General features: G+C 42.7%; 1 protein-coding gene across 2 annotated transcripts in view; it reads right to left on the reverse strand.

Annotated features, from left to right (window-relative positions):
* The window catches only part of nav3 (neuron navigator 3), a 230,372-nt gene that overhangs the window by 145,583 nt on the left and 61,471 nt on the right, over positions 1-23,318 (reverse strand). For both annotated transcript variants that reach the window (XM_039791195.1, XM_039791196.1), the window contains exons 2-3: positions 21,374-21,491; positions 18,311-18,363 (exon numbers count right to left, since the gene is read on the reverse strand). In XM_039791195.1, the coding sequence (XP_039647129.1) occupies positions 18,311-18,363; positions 21,374-21,491 (171 nt within the window). The remainder of the gene's footprint in view (positions 1-18,310; positions 18,364-21,373; positions 21,492-23,318) is intronic.

Here is a 23,318-nt window from a genome sequence, read left to right on the forward strand (position 1 = left end):
ATAGGAGAGAGCAGACCAGTTGTATGGCCATGTCTGGTAGCCATTACAATCCTGTACGGCACACACGACTTTAAAGATAGATCGCATGACTTTATGTATAGAGGCATAGAACGCAAATCTGTGATATCCTTGGAACACACTTTATGTGTTTAAGAATAAAGCTTCTGTTGACTATACCTACTACTTGGTTAAAGGATCTTACCCTTTGTATTTGTAAGTTGTAGCTGCTTCACTCACATTTTTGCCAACACTTGCATCCAATGCAAACCATACCCTTTACATCTGTGACTTTTTTTTCCCTTCTATTCCAAGTGTCTATTCACTAGCACAGAAAAATCTTTCTGCACTTAAACTTCATTAACACCCAGTGATATAGTATCTTAAGCAAATACGAATTCAGACGCAAAGTCCACTCAATACTTAACTTTATGTTTCAAGAGCCTGTTCATTAATTTTTTTCATTTTTTTTTTTAAAACCAAAATCAAATGAATGGAAACCAAGAATGAAAAAAAAAAATAATATACCTAAAATGCTAATTTTATATATATATATATAAAATTGCTAATGCTAATTTTATATATATTTAAAATTAGCATTTTAGGTTTGGTCAACTATTATGTAAAGCATATGTGATTTTAGTAGACTGGATAAAAATAACTGCTACGGTGCTTTGCATTTACTGAAATTTCATGCATGAATTGAAATGCACACATAGGTTTCGAGCAGCTGTAAATTGGCCATTTGTGGTCCTACCAGCAGTCAACAAGACACAAACACTGCATTTTGGCCAGAATCAGTTTTTGCACTGTGTCGTTTAAGGTTTTCTTCTTCTTTTCGTACTTCTTCCATTGAAAGACTAGCGTGAACTCTGTCTTTTTTGTCCTTTTAAAGCTGCATGGACAAGATCACATGTAAGAGTGTTCTTTGTAAAAACCGAGTGCACTTAAAGTGTACCTTTGGTAAACTTCTGGTAAATCTCTAGAGCGAAGTTGGTAAGCTTCGATAGTACTTTAGGGTTTTGTGATACTCTTTCCACTCCTGGTGTGAAGTGAGACTTGGTGAGACACAAAATGAGACAGTGGCTACATCTGCATGTTTGCAGCTTAATTGCCTCGCCTTATGTAAAGTGTGCTGGCTGGTGCCATTGGGCCTCTCCAAACATATCAAGTGACTGATGCATAATGGCTGGAATTGGAAAGTGTTTTCCCTTAGATGCAACTGACAAATCCAAATGGGCCAACACCTTAATTACCACTTCCTACGGGACAGAAAACAACCTCCTTCAAGACAGGACTGGAAAACCAGGCGTTAGCGCTTTACAGCACATGAGAACAGCTCGATAATTGAGGGGTTTTGTTCCAAAATGCTACATATCCACTGGAAAATACATGCCACCTTAAATCCCTAAGTCCGTATTTCAAAAACACAGATGACTCGAGCTTCAAAAACAACGCTATTTTGTAAGTAAGTCTCGGTCTGACTTCTAGTTTTTCTTTCCAATCCGTTTCACTGTCAACCCAGTGATCATTTTCTAAATGCTGTCAATGTGCATTTATTTTACACCCACATTTAAATCGTGCTCCTATGTCGTCCTGGTAGTTGGAATCTGAATCACCAGTGGGGTCAGGGACGGTCATTGGAGGCTGTGGGTATAAACCAAAACGGCAAAGAGCTGATTGATTTTTCTCGCATCACTTTCTTTTGCTTGAGCCAGAAATCAAAGTTAAGCGATGGCTCGGGGGAATCCAAAAACAAACCAAATCAAAATCCCTCACGTACAAACCACTGTGTCATCGTTTTAAGCCAGCAGATCCAAAATCGATACCGGCGAAAGCTCACAAAATGAATTTTGCCTCAGACACCCCTGTATCAAAGTTTTGAGAGGTTGCTGAGAGGATGAATACACACTTTTTGTACCTATTTCTTTCCTCTTGGCACTTGAAACCTAATGAGGAAGAGCTCATTAGTCACTCTGAGGCGACACATAACTGGGATGCTTTTTTTACAGCCAGAATATAATTTATCAATCATTGCCGTTGAGCCGAGCTGCTTGGAAAGCCAAACATTTACATGCAGATGAAGCCAAGTCCCTCCGCTTATTGCAGCACAGTTGTGGCCCTAAGGGTTTAAAAAGCTACAAGGCCAGAATTATTTTGGTGTTTTTTTCCCCCTTGAACAGCCAAGACCTGAAGGACATGGTCGCTGAGAGTACTTCACTACGCTGTCAGAATCTGAAGCCTTCCTTTTTACCAAACAAACAACTTCTCTCATTGTACTGTACGTCACCTCTCCATCAACTCTTCTCTTCAGACTGGGGGTCTGACACTGCTCTGGCCCAAACACTCCATTGATTCCTCGTTCACCCTGCCCTATCACTCCAAATGCATCCAAAAGCAGACAGCGGCTGACAGGCGATGAATCAAAACGGATCAAATGGGACAGAGCTTTACTGCAGCGGACGGGCGGAGGGGCAGCCGGGTTAAAGGATCCCGTCTTATAATTCAGGGATCATCGCTCATCATGTCAAAACCCAAAGTAAAGGAACATTTTCTCATCTGGCATCAGCTGGAGAATTGCTTTATGCAATATTGATCACGGTGGCAGTCCCACATAATTCCTTGCCCTGACTGAAACCTGTCGTGGCTGACAGCTGAGGATCTGCCTTTCCTCCCTAACATCTTTAATAAAAAGAGGTCATTTGCTCACACCATGAGTGTGAACCTCACGCTGAACCCCCGTACATCCAGATTTATCGGGCCCGCTCGGGCTGGCAAAGCCAATGTTTGCATTCACAGCAGCCTAAATGTTATGAAACCGTACGCCATAAAACTCTTCCGAATGCAAGAAAACCAAACGGAAAATTATTCAATTCAAGTAGCCGAGGCTTCAGAGACAAAACAAGGCCCGAGCAGCTGATTTTTAATCACACCGTGCCTCATATTCATGTAAATAACACAATCATTTTCTTTGAGGGTGTCACTGGCTGTGACGTTCCCAGTTCTTTAGGAAGCTGCAGTACTAGCTCAGTCAGCATATACACACACATAATGTATAATCAACAGGATCTGCAGGGCAACACAAGCCTATATCCACGGATGTCCCAATTATATATGGTGCTTCAATTTCAAATGTTTACAGCATCAAATAACTTGGGGGGCCTCGGTGTGGCTTTGCGCATCTGCCGCACAGACGGGGTGTGTGTCCACATGTGTGTGTGTGTAGGCTGTGTGAAGGAATGGCAGAAGAGAGAGAGAGAGAGAGAGAGAGAGAGAGAGAGAGAGTCAAACAAAGATGTTTCATGGATGACAAAGACCAACGAGTCACCTCATCAATGTCTGGTTTAATCTATTTAAATTCTTTTACACTGCTCAAGTCAGATCTCATTATCACTTCTGTCTGCCGTCTCAATATATGGCTAAATGATGCAAAGCACATGCAGAGATTGCCTTTGTTGTTATTTCATCTGTCACCTTCCTTCCGTGCCTTTTTCTCAATTCTATTTCCTTTCATCACAGACTCATCTTATCCTGAGCTACAGTAGAATTATGGGTGATTCTACAGCAGCAAGGATATGATAGACAGATGGTTCGTCCAATCACCAGCCAGGTAGTTATTGAAAGTGCCTTGACATGCAAAATTGGTGGAGTGTCCCTCTAAGGTAAAATATTAAACAACTGGGAGACTGGAAGACTTTCTCTCTAGTCGAAAACACTGAGATGCAACAAGAAAACTAATCTTGATTAACCTCATCTCAGTTGATGGCTTTGTAAGTAAATACATAACAAACAGCTGAAAGAAGATGTCGAGGCGTTAGTATTCATCTTCAGACCAGAGTACATTAAAGTAAGTAAGCAGAGGAGAATAAATGAGCAGATGATGTTTTTCAGGGGCGAGAGACATAACTGTTTCTTCATGGCTTTTAAGCTCACTCCAGCCGGTGGGGAATGACTCAGCTGTCCTCTGTCTCTTTGTGACACAGACTCACACACACAGACTCACACACACAGACTCACACACACAGACTCACACACACACACACACACACACACACACACACACACACACACACACACACACACACACACACACACACACACACACACACACACACACACACACACACACAGTGTTACAGTCCTGTTCTGCGTAGGTAAACATCACCAACGTGATGGATAGCATTACTGTTGACAGGCGACAAATTTGGCTGTCAGTCCTCCTGTCTGAGGCTGTTTCTCCCAAACGGGTCAGAGGGGTTAAGCTGCTGACTCTTCAGGCATCTGTTTGCACAACTTGCTGACCAGCAATACCTCCACAGCACTGCTACTGCACTTCTTTTTGGTTCGCAACCTTTTTTGTCCTACATATACTAAAACAAAGCAATTTCATGCCGTCTGTTTACAGTGTAGAGTAATGATGCAACAAAACTTGTATTGCGTGCTAGCCAAAAATGGAAACGTTTGTGAAAGGACAGCCAGGTAAACGTGAAGCAGACGATGAAGCCACCCCATACCCCACAACTACCAAAACAAAGACAAGAAAATATGTAGTGGTGACCACAATTTAATCTAAGGAGCCCGATTTGACTGCCAATTGTCGTCTTATTGACGTTTTTATCTACAAAAGGGGGGCCATGCAGGAAAAAAAACTGTCCTAAATGGACAGAGACAACCGGTCATATGGTACCTGCTGATGACCAGTAATACTCAACAGTGCTATATTGATGGTACAGTTTCTGCTTCAAGAGTAAAACAGTGAGGGGCATATTTACTAAGCCTCCCACAAGATACTGCCTGGGTCACACCATTTTGCTGCACTACATTTCAAAACGACCAGTGATGGATGGTTTATGAAAAATCTGTGTGGGAGATTTCTCCTAAAAGCTTTTTGCAGTAAACTGATACAGAATATAACCTAACTATTTAATGAGTATTATTGGCTGCTTCAATCATAAAATACCTGACTGAACTTGCTATAAGCCAATCAAGGTGAGCTACTGTAAAGCAACTCTCTGATGCACCTCCATAGTTTGCTGCAAACATCTGCAGTCACGGAGCGTTTTCATTGTGTGATGTTGTCTCACTGTCTCTCTTACTGTCTGTTTAAACCCCGGCTATAGTCTCACCCTCTGTGTGCGTCCGATAAAACAGTGCGGCCGATTGTACACCAGCTTTTCCCCAGATGTTAAATGTCAGATGCAGTTTCCTCTGCTGCAATGGTCAGATAAATGAGGTGCAGCGGCTGTTTGCATTTGTATATATTTACATTTCCTCCTCCCATATTTTTCTTGGTTGCTCCATTACTTTACTCAGTGCAGCCCTTTAGTACATAAGGACAAGCACAAGTTGCTTTTACAGAGCAGCGAGTGAGCGCTGTCTCCAGAGAAAGCTGGACTCCCAAGAGATCTTTTAACTTCTTTTGTTTCAGTACAAAGCTGGGGGTGATGAACAAGAGCATCCTGTGTGCAGTGGCTGAAAATTCTCAAAAGAGTCAACAAATGTGGCTTCGTCAACTGCATTTTTTGGGAATAAGCGTAAAAAAACTAATCCAAAAACAAAAGTCATGAACTTTGACTATTCACACGGAACACAGTTGTTGGTGTTCTCACTTCATGAGGCAGTGCCAACTACAGTAAAAGCCTCCTTTTGTTCAGGCACGGAGGAATGAAGAGTGAAGCTCAGCCGTGACACTTGCCGTGTCACGCCGCGGGGGGCCCAGGAGGGTGCCAGGCGGGTGGGGTTTACTAAGGACAGGGAGGCGGGAGAGGGTTTGAGCTGCCAATGGGTCCATGGGCAAATACTCAACAATAACATAGGGGGAAAAGAAGAGGATAAAGAAGAAAGAGAATTCTGCCTTCCTCACATAAGCTTAATCTGAGCAGCTAAGGACAGAAGGAATTTATGAAAAGACTAGGGCTGTCAAAATGAACGCGATAACGAGTTAACACAAATTCCCTTTTAATGCCACAATTTTTTTCGGTGATTAACAATTTATTTTTAATTTTTTAACAACATACAACTCGCAACATGTACACATCGCTTGCGTCTTCATCACAAGACAAAAATCAAGAAAAGAGGACAGTAACTACAATATTCAAGACCATTCAACAGAATAGTGACAAAATAGACAATAAGCCATTAAGCACATAAACATATGTATTTATATGTATAAATGAAAATACTATAAGCCCATCATACACGTCTCTCCCCAGCAAAAAGCTTCTCAGGAGTCCTCCAGAAAGTTCAGGTACTGTCCCCATTTTCTAGTATAGACATCCAATCTGACAAACCGTTTACATGACATTTTTTCAAACGCTGCTACCCTAGCTATCTTACAAGCCCACTCCTGGATTGACAGCCCCCCTTCATTATTCCATCCTTTTAAAATAATCTGTCTGGCTATCATTAAACTAGTCTGGACCCAGCTTCTTATGTGTTTATCCATCCCACTTAGGACTGACCCATCTCCCAGAACAAATATTCTTGGGCTGAATGGAATCTGGGTCCCTACAATCAGACATAGGTTATCATGTATACCGGTCCAAAATTCCTGGACCTTATCACAGGACCATAGGACATGAAGTAATTGGCCGCCCTCGTTGTTACAATTCCGCCACTAATTTTTTTTGACGGACGCGCATTGTGTGATTTGGACCTCGGGCCGCTCCGTAGTTTGGGAAATCAGGAAAGCGATGTAGCAGTAGCGTTGTGGGTGGCTAGCAGAAACAAAGCTCCTTGAGCAGAAATGGATAAAGAAAAGGGTCTTTTGAATGGCAGGTTCAATTTCATAGCCCTTCCAGATGGTTCTCTGCACAAGACTAAAGTTATTTGCACGTACAGTCCATGTGAGTTTGAAATACCACTTGACATTAACTTGGAGAATATCCCATTTAAAGTACTTTTAGAACAGATAAAAAATGTGTGATTCATTTGCAATCAATCACGATTCAATAATGTAATCGACTGACAGCCCTCAAATGAGACTGATTGATTGATTTAAACTTTCTTACGTACTCCCAAACGGCAACTTTCACAGTGAATAAGAGAAGGTTGGGAATAGTAAAGAGAGACTGCAGCTGGTGCATCACAGTCCAACACACTGCGCGGCATCAAAGGTTAGCGGTCCTCCACTACGCCCGTTTCAACAAGCTCCCTTAACAGAACATCTGCCGATGTCGTTCAGTTATAATGAGTGGTTAAAAGCTTCCAATTGAGCTACAAGTGAGCCTGTAACGGGCCCCTGGGTGCTTGGTCCATGCTGCTGAACTGGCTAACTTATGACGGGGTCAACCTGTGCACCAGAACACACGCCACCTCTTGCAATAAATAAAAAAAGACTGGCGCTTGCAGAGAGACAAAGAAAGAGATGGACCCCAAAGAAGCTTCACAAGAGTCAAGAGAGCCAGGGGAGTCGCAGTGTGAGAAATGTGTGTTGTTCTGGTGGTGACATTTGAATAAAACTAACTGCCGGTAGGCTTGAAAGGCGACCCTGAAAGATTTGTCGATAGCTCCTTTGTGGAGCTTGGCAGTGACAGAGTTCAACATTAACCTGGTCTTAATATATTGGAATAATGATACTTTTCCACTGTCCATCCATATCCTCCTCAGTGTGTTCCAAGATGTCAAATTTCTGCCAAAATATAGTTAAGTACATGGGATCACAGGAACAATTCGTTCATTTTATATTTTCTCCTTTACATTGCACATTGTCAATCACTTTTGTTTTTCTATACCGTTTGGTTTTGCCATACTTTTGCACTATTAAGAATGTATCTATTTATTGTATATATTACTTTTATCTTCTGTACATTGCATGTGTACAAAAGTGGGTCAGAGAGAAATGTATTTTCGATTCCTCTGTATGTCTGGCACATATTGAGAATTGACAATAAAATTGACTTGACAAAAAAAAAAAAGAAGAAGCTGTTTACGTGTGGGTCCAGTGCAGGAATGAATTACGCTGCAGGACTGTGTGTCACAATGTGTGCCATTCAAATGCATTTCCACTGCATGGTACGGCAGGGCGCTACTCAACTTCTTTGGTTTCTCTGTAGCTGGTGTCATGGAGCTCTATAGCGGCTAAACACAACTACCAACTGTCGCTGATCCGACGGAGCTCTGGAGTTTACTGTATAGGGTAGCCTATACTGTTTGCTAAATTTGACGTACAGTAAGTGTTTTGGGGCTCCACTAACTCCAGAGAAAAATATCTTGCTCTTTAGCTGCTAAATGCTAACTTTAGTCTAGAGTAGGTTTGTGCTAAAAAAAACAGCTGCTGTGTATTGGATAGGACACTGATGTGCTTCATCGTAATGAATGTTTTGGACAAAATTGGTCTTCATCTTGATTTTTGATTTGTTGCTGCCTCAGCCTTTGACAGTGGAGTGACTAAACAAGTGGAGGACATTTCTCACTCTCTTTTACTTGCCAGCTTTTCCATCTGACAAAGGATTTTGAACTTAAAACCTTCTGGTCACACGCTAACCTCTCTTCCATCCAGGCATCTAGATTGTGAAAATGAAGAGAGAATAAATAATACCCCCTGTACAGCTATAGTTTCAGCAGTCTAAACTGGCCATCTGCCTTTGCTCTCTTTGGGCCACTTGCTGCGAATCGCTGGTCAGGCAAAATGACATCGGGGGTGTTTCAGAAGCCCACAGTTCCCATCATCCATTCGTCTGTGTATTTCTAGACCAACTGACTCTCGTAAAAGCTCTGACAGTCAGGGCTGGTGTACTCAAATCAACGGCCTGAGGAAGAGTGTCACGCAGATGCCGACTGGTTTGGCCGCGCAGGAACCTGGGCCACACAATCAATTAGACGCAGAGATTAATGGCGCGCTGTGCTGATGATGAAGCGTCAGACTGGCGAAGATGATACTACTGAGTGGCTCGTGCCATTTGTCCTCTTGTCTGGCTGGTGTGCAGGCTGCCAACAGATGGGGCCCAGATGAGACCGGTGGGCTTTTATAGTCTCCAAGAAACCCTAGACTCAATTAGGCCTCAAAAGGCTGCACACAAAACCCGCGTCGACTGTAAGGACAGAATACTGAACAGTGTGACATTTCTTATTACTTTGCTGATTTAAATACGTTTGTTAAGTTCAGTTGAAAGATTTATAGTCGCTGAATATTAAGTCTCGCTTTGCTATACCTTTGTCCACAGCACTGTGTAGTAAGGTCTGGTTACACCACAGATACATTCTGGGAAGGAACTTGTTTTGGTGGAACATTTGCACCCCGCAAAAGAAAACGCCACATACAATATTAAATGAAGTTAACTGTTGACACAATACAGTAACGTGACCTATTTAAATTAGCTGGATACACGGTTATTTGCCTTTACCAGTGTATCACAATGTGTACTTTGTCCACAGCAATCCCACCAATCGGTCCCAAAACGTCCCAGTTAGAGAGAGTTAACCTATTCTTTGTAACTCTTTACGATCATTCCCCGAAAAAAACCAAGCAGGCCTGCCTTGTTGCACCATCCAAATTTTCTGAAAAACTTGCCATTTTCAGCATGTAGCTCGCTAGCTCGAAGGTGGTTGTTGTTTGGTGATCCCTTAACTTTTTATCTAGCGCCATCATCAGGTGTAGTTTTCATCCTGCACAACTAATGACATTCCCATGAGCCTCAGCTGCACTTGGTGTTTACTGCTAATTAGCAACTGTTAGCATGCTAAACTAAGATGGTGTGAACTTTTCTTTAGGTTAAGTACAAGACCAGTAGCTGTTTAATAGCTCAGCAAACTCTCATCTGCAACCGAGGTGTCGTATCATGGTTGTTTTCTCGGCTTTAAGTCAGCTTCCAACCAGGAAGTAGCAAGCAGAGCCGACAACAGTGCTTTCAGTCACAGTGTCACTGATAAAAGCTACTGATCTTCTCAGTGGCGCTGGTGTTTCAGTATTTCAGTTGCGGCTTCACTGCTAAAGGTTTGTTCATAATATTTCAATGTGGATAAAAAATCCCCAGCTAACTCTGAGAAATCACAGCAATGTCCCTCAAGTTTGAAATACGCAGATAAAAAAGTAAATTCTGCCACAGAATCACATTTTTCTAATCTAAAGTTTCTTCCTCATCTTGAAAACATCTTAGTTCGGCCACCACTAATCAAAAATGTATTCAGAAATGAGTTTTTATGTGCCAAATGTTGACAAATGTGAAACACTAAAATCACGACAATGTGACATTTTCCACATTTTTCATTTGCCACGGTGTGTTCCTGTGCAATGTAACTTAAACTGACTTCTTTTTCAATATGTATGTGCGCTTGAATTTTTTACTGTATAGCATTTCACACAAACGCTCCCTCAATGTAAATCAACAGCCAAAGAAATTCAATTGTCAAATCAAAGTGAATTGGACGAGAGCCAACGCTGCGGTTTGATGTAATCTACTCTGCCCTGTTCTGCTGACAGATGTTTCATCTCTGCATCTCTGCATTCATGTAAGATTTTGACAGTGTTTGTTTTTTCCCTGAGGTCGCTAGAAGCTAAACACACACACACACACACACACACATCCAGAAAGTGAAACTGCACAGTCATCTGTATTGCAGGGAAGCGCTCTATGGTTTGCTAATGATGTCTGTCTATAATGAGGAGGATTAGTGTTGCGAGGCTTTAATATTTTCTGCTGAACGGGCCTCTTCTTGGTCCCCCGCCTGCCGTTCTCCTGTTTGAGCATGATTCTGAGAAATAAAATAAAAAAAATGAATAAAACTCATTCACTTCATTGGGTGTGCATCTAATTCCGCTGGATGTCTGTACAATTACCATGAAACTGCGCTGTCAGAGGGCGTGAAGTTTCACATGGGAGAGGGATTGCAGAGCGCGCTGTGAGGTGAGGCGTTTAAAGGCTGTGTGGGATCGTTAATCCACAGAATGTGTTTATAGTTTTGCATCACATGTGTTTAGCTCTCCAGTTTTTTCCCCAGGTGTGTGGAAGACTTAGATGCACCTATATGAGCGGGGGCGTTTACGGATCCTCGCTCGAGAAAATGTGACGTTTTCAATAAAAAAAAAATCAGTTTGGACCATTATTATTACCGTTATCTGTGTCTAAAATGTTGGAAAAGCTAGAGCAAATAGTAAATAAACCAAATTTAAAAAGCCTAAAGACAAAACTTGCTGAAGAAGTCCACTGGGGACCAACTACAATCATTAGATCTGAGAAAAGTCATGTAGTTACTTTCGATCCCTACATCGATATTACATTAATTCGGCTTAGGTTGTGCCCAAAATGGCTTGGGTGCTGCCCCTTAGCCCTATAGTGGTAGGGAAAACCCTTTGGTTGCTTTTATCCAAAATCTCAAAGTAAAATTCATCCTTTGCAAGTTTACAAGTTATCTAGAAGGGTGAGTCTATTGAGAGGTGTGATAAAAACTAAACTAAGAGAAGACAAACAAACTGAACCTAAAGTTCTGCCTCCCATTTCTCTCTAGCCACTGTATTTTATCCACGTTCTACATTTTCTGTCTCTGTTATCACAAATCTATAAAACAATAACAAAACCGTACAAAAAAAGACCGTATCCAGGAAAGAAACAGAACCAGACTCAAATCTCCGCTGAGTTGAAAGCCCCTCGTACCACGCTCCTGTCATTCCTCGTTCTCATCATCTTCACTGGCTGGCTCAGCGGTTGCAGACGATTCCTTTCGGGACCAGATATGTGGTCGAGGGTACGGTTCTGTTGACAAGCCTAGCTCCGACGTTCAGGAACAAATTCCCAGCAATCATTAGTTCATACACCAATAAAACCAACCAAAACTGTTCCCCGGAAAGAAAGAAAACAGCCGCAAGCTCCACTGGGAAAATAAACGGGCATGTTCGCAATTTCGACCAGTCTGACCACTGGGAACGCCAGGCCTCAAATGTGTGGAATCCCATTTGCATTCACAATGTAGATGTGTCTACACGAAATGCAAAAGAAAAATACTTATTCTTCCATTACTGAACGCAACTACTGCACAGATGCAGCCAACGTAGAGCTCTGACATTAAGAAAGGAAAACTGTCTGTATTATTAAAAGTAGTTTATTATTATTTTTTAATTTATAAAGACAGTACCGCTCGCGTCTACAGGCGGGCGCCATCTTGGGAAAACAGTCATGACCAGTCGAACCACGAACACCGTGCAACCAGTAACTGCTGCATGTATACGCGAATGGTATTGTCTTTCTGAACTATCTTTTTAATAAACTGTCTGTACAGTTACAAAGTTCTCAATGCTTCGGTTCACATGTATGGATCCTCATTATGCTACTGTGGAAGTGTGGTGCAATTTAGCCTTGTTAGTGGAATAGAAATAGCGATTTCTTTTTACTTTACCAGTGCCCCGACTACTAGCGTTACAAGCTAATTAGCGCTTCCCGCTAAAACTGGTCACATTCGATTAGCATGAAAACATATCTCAGAGAACAGTCGACTCGGTACCCATGTGTTATTAATCCCTAGGTTCATTTTGCACCGGAATTGTCCTTTAAAAGGCTGGAAGTGTAACTATTACTCCTTTTTATTGTATTATTTCTAGTAGAACTACAGTATAACGACAGCATTTTAAAAGTGGTGGCATTTCAATCTATAACTTCACATTTTTCAACAAACTGACCAAAGTTTGAGATTTTAGTATTAACAGAGGACACACTATAAATGCAGACTTTTATTACTTACTGTTAACAGTACAGAGACCAAAGGTCAAACTGTTTTCCATATTGTTCCCTATAGGAGCAAATTAGAGCAAGTAGAGGAGGGGAAACCTGGTGGCTATTAATTTATTTATTCATTAATTCATACTTCTCCAGTTCTTTGCCATGCTGTCCCGTTAGACCTCTGAGCAGTCAGAGGTGATACCATAGAAATAAAATGGATAGAAAGGCCATTCACATACAAATCAACATAGCTGCAGCCATTTTTATGTGTACCATTGCCATGGCAAATGATAAATCCATTCCATCGCGGAGGTGAGGTTTTGCAGTAACGGACAAATGGGCAGCGGAGTAGTAACATTACGAGGCAGAGAGCCAGCTGCTAAATGAGTCAGATTTAACAACTTAATGCGTCACCCAAACAAGGCCCATTGCTATCGCCAGATGAGTGACGGCTTTGTTTGGCTCATTTTCTGTGACAGGTGGGGCGTGGGAGCCAGGTGGGTGTCCAACAGTCCTTCCTCCTCTTTACTCCGGAAAACCTCTTCCGAGCTGCGTTGGGCCGCTCTCCTCCAAGTGAGCTTCGACACACTTTTCTGACGCATGTTGTCACCATGAAAACTGTACTTGTACTAATCAAATGACCACAGCAAACAGTTCAATGGCCTTTTCTATCAAATGTATTTCTATGCCAATTCATATTCTACATGTTGGCCCTATAATTATCAGGACTACACTGTACTACTGTAAGCATTCAGATACTGATTGAAGGCATGGAGTGGCTGGCTGGCTGGCTAAATTCAAATGAACAGGAAATGTAGAGATTATAGCTTGATCTGATCAGGTATCAAAATGACTCCAGAGATGGGTGCAACTGGGGCATTTTAAAACATTAAAGCCTTTAAATCTTTGGAAGGAAACAATAGGAAGTGAAAGGAATTAGCTGCTGTTGGAAGATGTCTGTGAGAAGCCATAGCAGACCTTTCTTGGCCATAACTCTTACTGGCCGTCCACACATCGGCCAAGTTTTTATGTTGGCTTAGCTCTGCAGGAAACGATAGAACTTCAACTGACTGGTGGAACTCTCGCATTGCGAACATGGGTTTAGAGAAAAGGAGTGCATTATGGATGTAGATTAGCTGTACAGCTTGCAGATGCTGGTGCCGTGCTGCTTTCTGCTCCTCAGCTTCCAGCAGCTGCTCAGTTGGCCTCAGTCCACTCACTGGGCCGCCCAGCGACCCACCACTTAGAGAAACAGGCTTGTGACTGCAGGATCACCGTTTCAAGTCCCAAATGGGGAACTAAATCTGCGCAGAGGAAGTAAATCAGACTCATCTGCCCCGCCACTGACAGCTGCTGCTACTGTGATGTCTCCGGCCAAGGAGTTTAAGCTCCAGGTGCTACAGTAGGTGGCCAGTGGCAGGTCTCCAACATTCACAGCTCGCGTCGCAGCCAAAAGTTAAAAAACAGCTTGAGTTATTCTCAAGGTTGTCAGTAAATAAGTAAAGTTTCAGATTAATAACAATGATGTTCAAGCCCCTGGGATAAACAAGTCTGACAAAATAGTTTTGCACTTGGAGAGCAATATGTTCATGTGTCGTCACCTCGATCTCTGAGGGTGGTTTAGCTCATTTGGACCGGTCAAGGTAAAAGAAAAAAAAAAGTTACCTTTTAATTCTGGTCCGGTTAATGTTCACACTGACTTTTATATAACAAACTGAGAGCAGCATTAGGTCACTAGGACATCATCAGCACTACATAGAAGCATGTTGGGAAATTTCAAATTCTGGTGAATTCTTTTTATATGTACCGCACATGTGAAATGACTACAACATCTGAACACCTATTACATGGTTGTGGCACATAATGTGATATAAATTCTCACCAGAGAAACAATTAAGCGATAAGCAACACAACTACTTGGTAAGGTTTAGGAAAAAAATAAAAATAAATCAAGGTTGGTGTTCAAAGAAGTACGTTTGTTACATAACCCAAAGTTACGAAAGTACGGACACGAACAGCCGTCCCTGGGTGAAGCGCTTTGAGTTTCTGTGATAAACGTTTCTATGTTTCTACGTTTTCTATGATAAAGCGCTATATAAATGTAATGAATTAATATTGAAGTCCTGTGTTTGTTGGACCCATCCATCCACCCTGACCTCCTCCCTACGTGCACTTTGAGACAGGGCTGTGTTTGAACCAGGGGATTCATGTGTCCACCACGACAAAGGATCCTAATTGACTTTCTGTTGCCATTGTTTCTGTGGTGCCGGCATGTCATTTTAATACATTACACGCCACCACCATGTAATCCGGCTAATGGTTACTGTATGGTCGCCACTTTTCACCGCATTTTGAGGAATTGGCTAAACAAATGTAGCAGGACACAAGCACAACACACATTTGTTTGAACTCCTTTTCAATTTATGATTAATTAGGGAAAATCCCAGCACTCCTATTCGCTAATGCTCATAATGTATGTGTTACCATGGTAAATGACCTGTATAAATATATACATAGAGACTGTCTATAAGACAGTTCACAATTCTTCCAAACAGCGGTTCTGCTTGCTGACTCCATCTTTGTGGATGTTGTGTGTGTGTGTGTGTGTGTGTGTGTGTGTGTGTGTGTGTGTGTGTGTGTGTGTGTGTCAGATGTTTCCTTCCCTTTGCGCTGACACTGTAAGTAGCCATGCTTCCTCAAACTTCAGTTTCCCAAGCTGGCCGGACCCTCTGTGGTCAGAGCAGGTGGTGGATCAATGGGCTTAGTAAGTGACTGATACGCAGAGCTAGCTGCACACGCACGCACGCACGCACGCACGCACGCACGCACGCACGCACTCGCTCACCCACCCACCCCAAAGCGACCAACCGGTGCATCAGTCTGGATTCAGCTGTTTCCAGCCAGCACCAGAATCATAATTAAATGCACAGGAGTTCTCTTTCCAGAGCTGGTTTTGACACATTGAGCTCACACAGTGACATTAGGGTTCACCAGGACTCACATGACCCTGACATTCTCTTCCTTCCTGGTTCTTTAATGTTGTTTTTCTGACAGAGGCCGCTTCCATTGCAGCTGGACTCACCATAGAGGAAAAAAAACAAAACAGCTGAAAACTGCGATGAACGTGTGAAACCAGTTGTAAAATACATTCTGCTTCCCTCCAGTGATGGGGCCCTTTTGGAAAGACTCCACGGATTCTCCTCAGAGAGCTCATCAAATCCATTGCCTTCTTTACTAACTAGCAGAAACATTGGAATTCTGACACATATTAGGACAATGTGCATGGTACAGAGAGAAAATGGTCCAATAAAAGCAAAAATGCTGTACAGTAAGTTATACATACAGCTTTAAGAAAAAGGGCACAAAGAGTGACACACGCTGTCAGGACCAAACTCGCTGCCCGCCCACAGTGTCTTACAGTGCGCCAAAGCAGCTACACAGCTTTAGTCACTTTTAATGGCAGGAGGGCAGATGCCAGGGCAAACCAACAGTGCATAAACACTTAGTCAACTCTAGTTAAAGTGAAGGGTAATTATCTCAGAGTGACGACAATCAGCGGTTATACAGCCCTCCATCTCATTAACAGAGGGAGAAAACGACACCGCCAGCATCGCTCAGCCGCCAGGAGTGCAGCGATTATTGAAAATGGCATAGTAAGTCAAGTACTGTATGTCAGGGTTTGAACTTTCAGGGCTCTGCTGTGTTTTTGGTCAAGTGGCAATGTGGTTACTACTATACATTCATCCCCATCTCTGTGAATTATAAAGAGTTAGTAAGTTATGGTTTGTGATCAGAGTCGTTACAATTGGCTGCTGGAAATCATGGTTTGAAAGTAACGTGCGAAGCAACATTGCTTTGGGAGATGATCAATTTCAACTGGGACTAGGGCTCAGTATCGTTCAAAGAATTTTCGATACCGGTAGCAATACAGATACTGTAGTCTCGCTTTGCCAGACCTTCCTCCACAGCGAGGAAGGTCTGGCTTGTCCACACTTCCGGGATGGGAGAAAAACATGCTCTGGTTTATTGGTATTTCTTTAAACCAATCACAATCACAAGCGCCGGACAGAGCTACAAGATGGATGTCCCTCATTTCGGCCCGATGTCCGTCACCTTCTGCTTTCTTTGTGTTGGCGTTCTAAACTCTGGTGGATTTGTGAGGACTATGGTTAACTGCTCCTCAGATCTCTGCAGGGTAAATCCAGACAGCTAGCTAGACTATCTGTCCAATCTGAGTTTTCTGTTGCACGACTAAAACAACCTTTGAACGTACACATGTTCCACCAAAACAAGTTCCTTCCAGAGGCTAATAATTTGCAGCGGCGCCGTTGCTCCGTCCGTCTTTAGTGCAGGCCAAGATGATTGTGATTGGTTTAAAGAAATGCCAATTAACCAGAGCATGTTTTTCTCCCATCCCAGAATGCTGTGCGGACTAGCCAGACCTTCCTCCGCAGCGCTGTGGAGGAAGGTAATGCGGCTAGGTAAGGCAATGCAACTTGACCACCGTACACCTTCTCTGACTGTGAATCAGTAAAAGGTGTCCCTTAAGGGTGGTGGAAGAAGTATTCAGATCCTTTACTTAAAAAATACTCCATTACAAGAATTACTATGCATGCACACAAACTCATACTTAAGTAAAAGTACAGAGGTGTTATCAGCAAAATGTACTTAAAAGTAAAAGATTTTGCCGAAAAATGGCTCAGGTGAGTGATATTATAGTATACTATATCACTGGAATGTTATCTATTGTCATATGTAGCATTTTAATGATGTAGCTGCTCGAGGTGGAGCTAATTTAAACTACTTTATATAGTAATGTAGGTTTGTCCAGTGGTTCCCAAACAAGGAGTCAGCCCCTTCCAAAGGCTCACAAGATAAATCGGAAGCATGTAATCTTTGCTTCTTTATGAAATATCGGATCATTTGATCTCTTTGGGCCTCAAACGGTTAATTCAAAAGAAACAATCTGATAGGTTCACAGAGGAAATGACTCTTTAGTGGCACTGCTAACAGCTCATAGACATCTGAAATTTGACAAGGCGCTCTAAGTAGACACTGCTTAGTGAGGAGTCACAAGTCAAACAAGTTCGGAGCCATAGGTATAGAGATGCTTTGTATTTTAGAAGTTTACCATATGTATTTCATTATCTAAATCTGAAAAGTAAGTAGCCACGACGGCTTCCAAACACGTGTAGCGGAGTAAAAAGTGCAATATAAACCTCTGAAATGGAGACGAGTAGAAGCATAAAGTAGCAAAAACCGAACATACTCATACACTCGTACATTTGGACTTGAGTCGGAGTTCTTTGCACCACTGGAGTAATGTATTAAACAGTAATTTTAGTCTCATCCCTTGATCACTGGATTCATAACAGAACACTGAGAACAGGTAGGGGAGAATTAGATCAGATTTTTCAGTGGATGTTGAGCTGTTGTCAGCAGGTGTGGATGAGAGCATCACCTGAGTTCTGTAAAATGAAGTGTGATCTCTGCACTACAATACTGACCGCAAGTAATCCCTGTAATCGAGGAATTGTACTTTGTTTCATCATTTGACATCATTACAGTCCAACAGCAGTGCAGTCCGTGCTTCAGATAGCCTCTCTCAGGCAACAGTGCATTAAAGGATGGATGAAGTGGAATAGAAAAGCTCAAACACTCACCATTTGCGACTGGCTCCTGGGGCTGCCATTGATATCCTCCACCTTCTCGTTTGCTGCGTGAGAAAGGAAATGAAGAAACGAGACGTTTACGGTCGTCCCATAGTGAACGTTAACATCCCCACGTCCAATCACTTCGGAGTTCAGGTGCGCGAGTCCAGCATAGAGTGTGTGTGTGTGTGTGGGTGTGTGTGTGTGTGTGTGTGTTGAGGTGCAGAGCAATGCAGGAGAGGTCTGGGAAGCAAAGCTGCCTAATTCGTCAGCTGCCGCCAGAGAATTACTGACAGGCCAGCTTGGCCTCATTGTCTGTTCGGGCGAGCAGGGAGGGTAAAGTTTCAATCCAACAGAGAGAGAGAGGGAGGGAGACAGAGAGAGAGAGAGAGAGAGAGAGAGAGAGAGAGGGAGGGAGAGAGAGAGAACAAGAGAGCAAAGAAGTTAAGACAAGGTTTGAAGAAAAAAAAAAACACGAGAGAGATTTAGGGAGACAGACAGCATCAGTGAGAAAGGCAGCATATGTAATAGAGAGGAAAATGTGTTTGTGTGTGTGAGTGTGTTAAACAGAAGCAGAGGAAGTCCCAGAAAGAGAAACGTTCAGAACAGTAATGGAGGCACAAATAAAAAGAAAGAGAGACCGAGAGAGAGAGAGAGAGAAAGAAAGAGAGAGCAAAGGCAGTAGACGTAAGAAGAAGAAGAAAAAGAATGTGTGAGAGAAATGTGTCTGAAAAGATATATGCAAGACAAAATTGCATAAGAGCCAGTGCTGGGAGAGGAGTTACTTCAGAATTACTCATTATTTATTACTGTGTGATTAATTTTGGGTTCAACAAACACTCAGTGGAGGCACTTACTGACCATTAACAGGCTCCATGTGACCATTTTCTTATCTGGCGTGCCTACCATAATGCATATGAACGTTACAAAAATGATAAATAAGACAGTTGTGACTGTAGGGTTTGATTTAAAAGTACTTGTTTATGGTTAGGAAAAGATTGTAATTATAGACTAATGTAAAGTCAAAGTAACAGTGTTACTGGGACGAGTAACTGTAATGTGATCACTGCCTTTTAACAGTCCTTCCAGAAAAATGCGTTGAGTTTTTTTGTGATGGTTGCGGCAAAAATCCGTGACTATGCGGTACGTTTCCTGCATGGGCAATGGGATATGCGGGATATTTATGCAATTTTATGCGATGAAATTGCGGGAACTTGCAAAAACTGTTGTTTCATCATGGCTTCATCGCGGGGTTTGCAGCTTTTCGATGATGTTCACGTCGCGTAATTACGTCACTTCATAACGTTCCCATGGCAACAGGGGACAATGTCTGCTCTTGTGTGACGTAAACGCAAAGTCTTTCAACTTTCTGTTAAGACATATGTGACTTTTTTGCAACAAAAATGCGGGGATTATGAAATCATGCAAGCCCTGCATATTTTGCGTGGAAATCAGCAATTTATGCGGCAATTTATGCGGCAAAAGTGCGGCGTATTTGAAAAAATGCGGCCCCCGCATAAATATGCGGACTTTGTCTGATTATACATTGCATTATGCGATCGCATAATCGCGTTTTTCTGGAGGGACTGTTTTAATTATAATCCCTGACACTCTTTGCTGAAAAGTGTAATCACACTACAGTAATGTGTGAGTCAGCAATGTTTTACTGCCAAACACTGGTGAGAGCAAGTTCAAGATAGGAGAATAAGAGGAGAAAATAAGAAAGAAAGTAAGATCAGACAGAGGAAAGATGTGAGGGGGGAGGGAGACAAAGAGAGAAAGAGAGAAAAAGAGAGAGAGACCTAGAAAAAGTTCAATGGTGAGAGACAGAGATGAAGAGAAGCAGAGCACCAGAAAGGAAGGGAGACATAGATAGAGACATAAAAGGGGAGACAAAGAGAGATGGAAAGAGAAAAAAATTATTAAACTCTCTCTGGGGTGCAATGGGAGACACAAGCCTCTGCACCCCAGGGTGTCAGAGCCATAGATGTATTCTGCTGCAGCACCCAAAACATCGGAGAGCTGCTGCGATTTGGCCCAAATATCAGACTGAGGAACAGCTTCCCTCTGACTCACCACAACAAAGACAAAAAAGTGTGTGTGTCTGTGTGTTTCTGTGTGTGTGTGTGTGTGTGTGCGCGTGTGTGCGTGTGTGGTCGCTTCATCTCCCAGACAAGATGAATTATAGACACACGCAGTGTTTTATTAGTGCCGATAACACATGGATATATTCAGCTCTGCTTTATTAATATTCTTTTTAAACATTGAAAGTTATACCTGAAGTAAGACATTATACTCCTAAATATGTCATGATAATTATGTAATAGTTATAATTATTACAATTGAATGCACTTTAGGTGTGAACTTAACTACATTAGAGCAAAAAGAGAGACAGAAAGCTGTAGAAGGAAGAAGAGAGATGGATGATAGAATAATAGGTATAGCAGTACACAACAGAGAAAAGATGAGATGCTCGTGCGTGCGAGTGTTTGTGTGTGTGTGTGTGTGTGTGTATGTGTATGTGCGCATGTGCATGCAAAGCATTCTAATGAACAGGTTTGTATGATCTGGTACGAAAATGTCTGCACACCAATTCCTATGATATCCTACGAAATTAGGCTACAGAGCTCCGTGAGCTGTCGGTCGCATCAGCGGCCGTCGCTAATTGAGTTTAGCCAAGAAAAGGCGACTTTGAGCCGGCTACGGAGCACCGCGAGAAGACAACAGTTTAGGCACCAAAACGATTAATTAAGAAGAGGAAAATGATCGTGATCTGGATTAAAACACTCCCGGGGAACAGACACACGTTTCCTGGCTGAAGGTCTTTTGGTTTTCCCCAGGAAGCAAACTCTGCTCCCCCGGGTTGAAAGCCCGGTGTTTAATGACCCACCCATACACCCCGACCGTCTCCTCGCGCAGACCACAGCGTTCTTATACAGCGGCAGACAATGCGGTGCATACAGCAAATAAATACCTAGAATACGTACAAATTACAGTCCTTTACTTTTCGTAGCGACACGTACGGATGGTCCATGAGAACAGCCGGTGTGTATGACAGTGTGTGTGGATGCCTACCTATGATCTGGATGATCTGGGCCAGCAGGACTCCATCGGTCACGTCCTGGCTCAGGTCCTTGATGAGGCGCTGACAGCCAGACTTGGCCAGATAGTGATTGGCCCAGTCTGTGTAAATCTGCAACGACAGAGAAAACATCCTGTTAGTGTGTGTTTGTGTGTGTGTGTGTGTGTGTGTTTGTGTGTGAGTGAATGTTTGACAAGGTCTTACAGTTTTTGGTGCAGTAGATCCAGTTATCCAAATTATGACACGCAGTAGCAAAGAGTCAACTCACTTAAGGGGACTTTGTGATGTCACACAACCACTCGCTTCAGTCATTTAAAAGCAATATATCCTTTCATGACATTTAATTTTTTGGGGTTTTCTGAAAGAACCCTTTTGTTAATTGGCAACACAGCATCGCATTGACCTAATGATGGCGGAAAAGCATTTCCTTCCTTAGATATGTTGTCAGGAAACTACAAACATGGATGACTTGGAAGTCCTGATAACTTTATGGGTAAGTTCGAGCCCCAAACTCTTGAATAAACATCTAAAATGACGCATTCGTTGTCAAAAAGCCCTTCAGAGAAAACATCAAGTTACATAATGGTAACTGAATAGTGTAAAGGAAGGAAGGTTTTGCCCCCGAGGCCTATTTTATCCTCACAGTTTCTAACTGACTTCTTCTCCACCACGCTGCCTATCCTCTCTGTCTTCTCTACAGTGATGTGGTTAATGTCCTGCCAGGGAGAATGTCCAAACACTCCCCGACTCCCTGCACATCAAACTCAAATATTTCATCAAGCTTTGGCACTCGGAGAGCTACACTGTTCTGATCTTCCTCCGTGGGATTCACAAATGATCCCAGCAAACCCTCTGACATGGATGGATGTGAGAGATGTAAATGTGACAGCGTGCGCCGACAAATGTAGCACCCAAATGAAGGATAATGCCCATCTGTCAGACATCTTCAGGCCATTTTGTGAGTCTTTTAAATTGGATAAGCAGTGTGTAGTACTGGAAGTAGAAGAGCATTTCAAATGCTTGACTTTTTCATGAGTCAAGTCTTAAAGAAGACGTTTGCTGTAACAGGTGGATTCACTTTCCCGACTTTGTGTCTGAACCCGGAAGGGCAGCATGTCTGATAATCCTTTGTCTTGCCACCTAAACCTCTTAACAGCCGCTTTGTCTTTCATTAGAGCCCATAAGCCCAGTGGTAAGCGATGCTTTGTCCGGCGGGCGGCAGACTGATCTCGACAGCTGCTGCGGTTTCACCGGGCTCCGAAGCCCAAAGATGTGGATCACATTTGGCCTCCGATTGCTCGGCCCCACGGACCCAGGCATCTACGAAAAAACAATCAGGTTCTCTTTGTGTAAGAATGGTTCCATTTTTCAAACGTGAACTCGAGGATTGAAGAAGCTGTGGGAGTTATTGGGCCGTCCTCCAGCCCTGACATGCTGGTTCAAGCACCCTAAGTAGTTGTATATACCTTAACTTCACACATTGGTCTCCAAACTCACTCAAACCTCTCTCGCTAACAACCAGACAGCACCTGGGAAATTACATTAACTAGAAAATGGCCCTGGTTCTCCCCACTGATACAAATGTCCCCAGACAGCCATGGAGGAACATCTTCCTGCTAGGCTTGATTTGAGATACTGGGACCAAAAGAAAATCAGTATCAGCCCATATAAAGACACACACTGCTGCTCTGCTTCTTGAAACTTTTCTCGTTATCCCTGGATTAAAAAGCACACAGACAAAAAAAAGAAGAAGCAATGCAGGCGTGAGCGGCATGATGAAATCCCCTCAGAAATGTAAGATCTTCCATGAGGTGGGGGTCCACCACATAAAAGGAATTCCTTAATGTCAAAAAAGTAGAATAAATGCCGATGTACAGCCCTATTTTAACGATCCAAGCGCATGGCGTGGAGCGCCTGGCGCAGGTGCGTTTAAGGCGT

The sequence above is a fragment of the Perca fluviatilis genome, chromosome 23, assembly GCF_010015445.1.
Source record: "Perca fluviatilis chromosome 23, GENO_Pfluv_1.0, whole genome shotgun sequence".
NCBI lineage: Eukaryota > Metazoa > Chordata > Actinopteri > Perciformes > Percidae > Perca > Perca fluviatilis.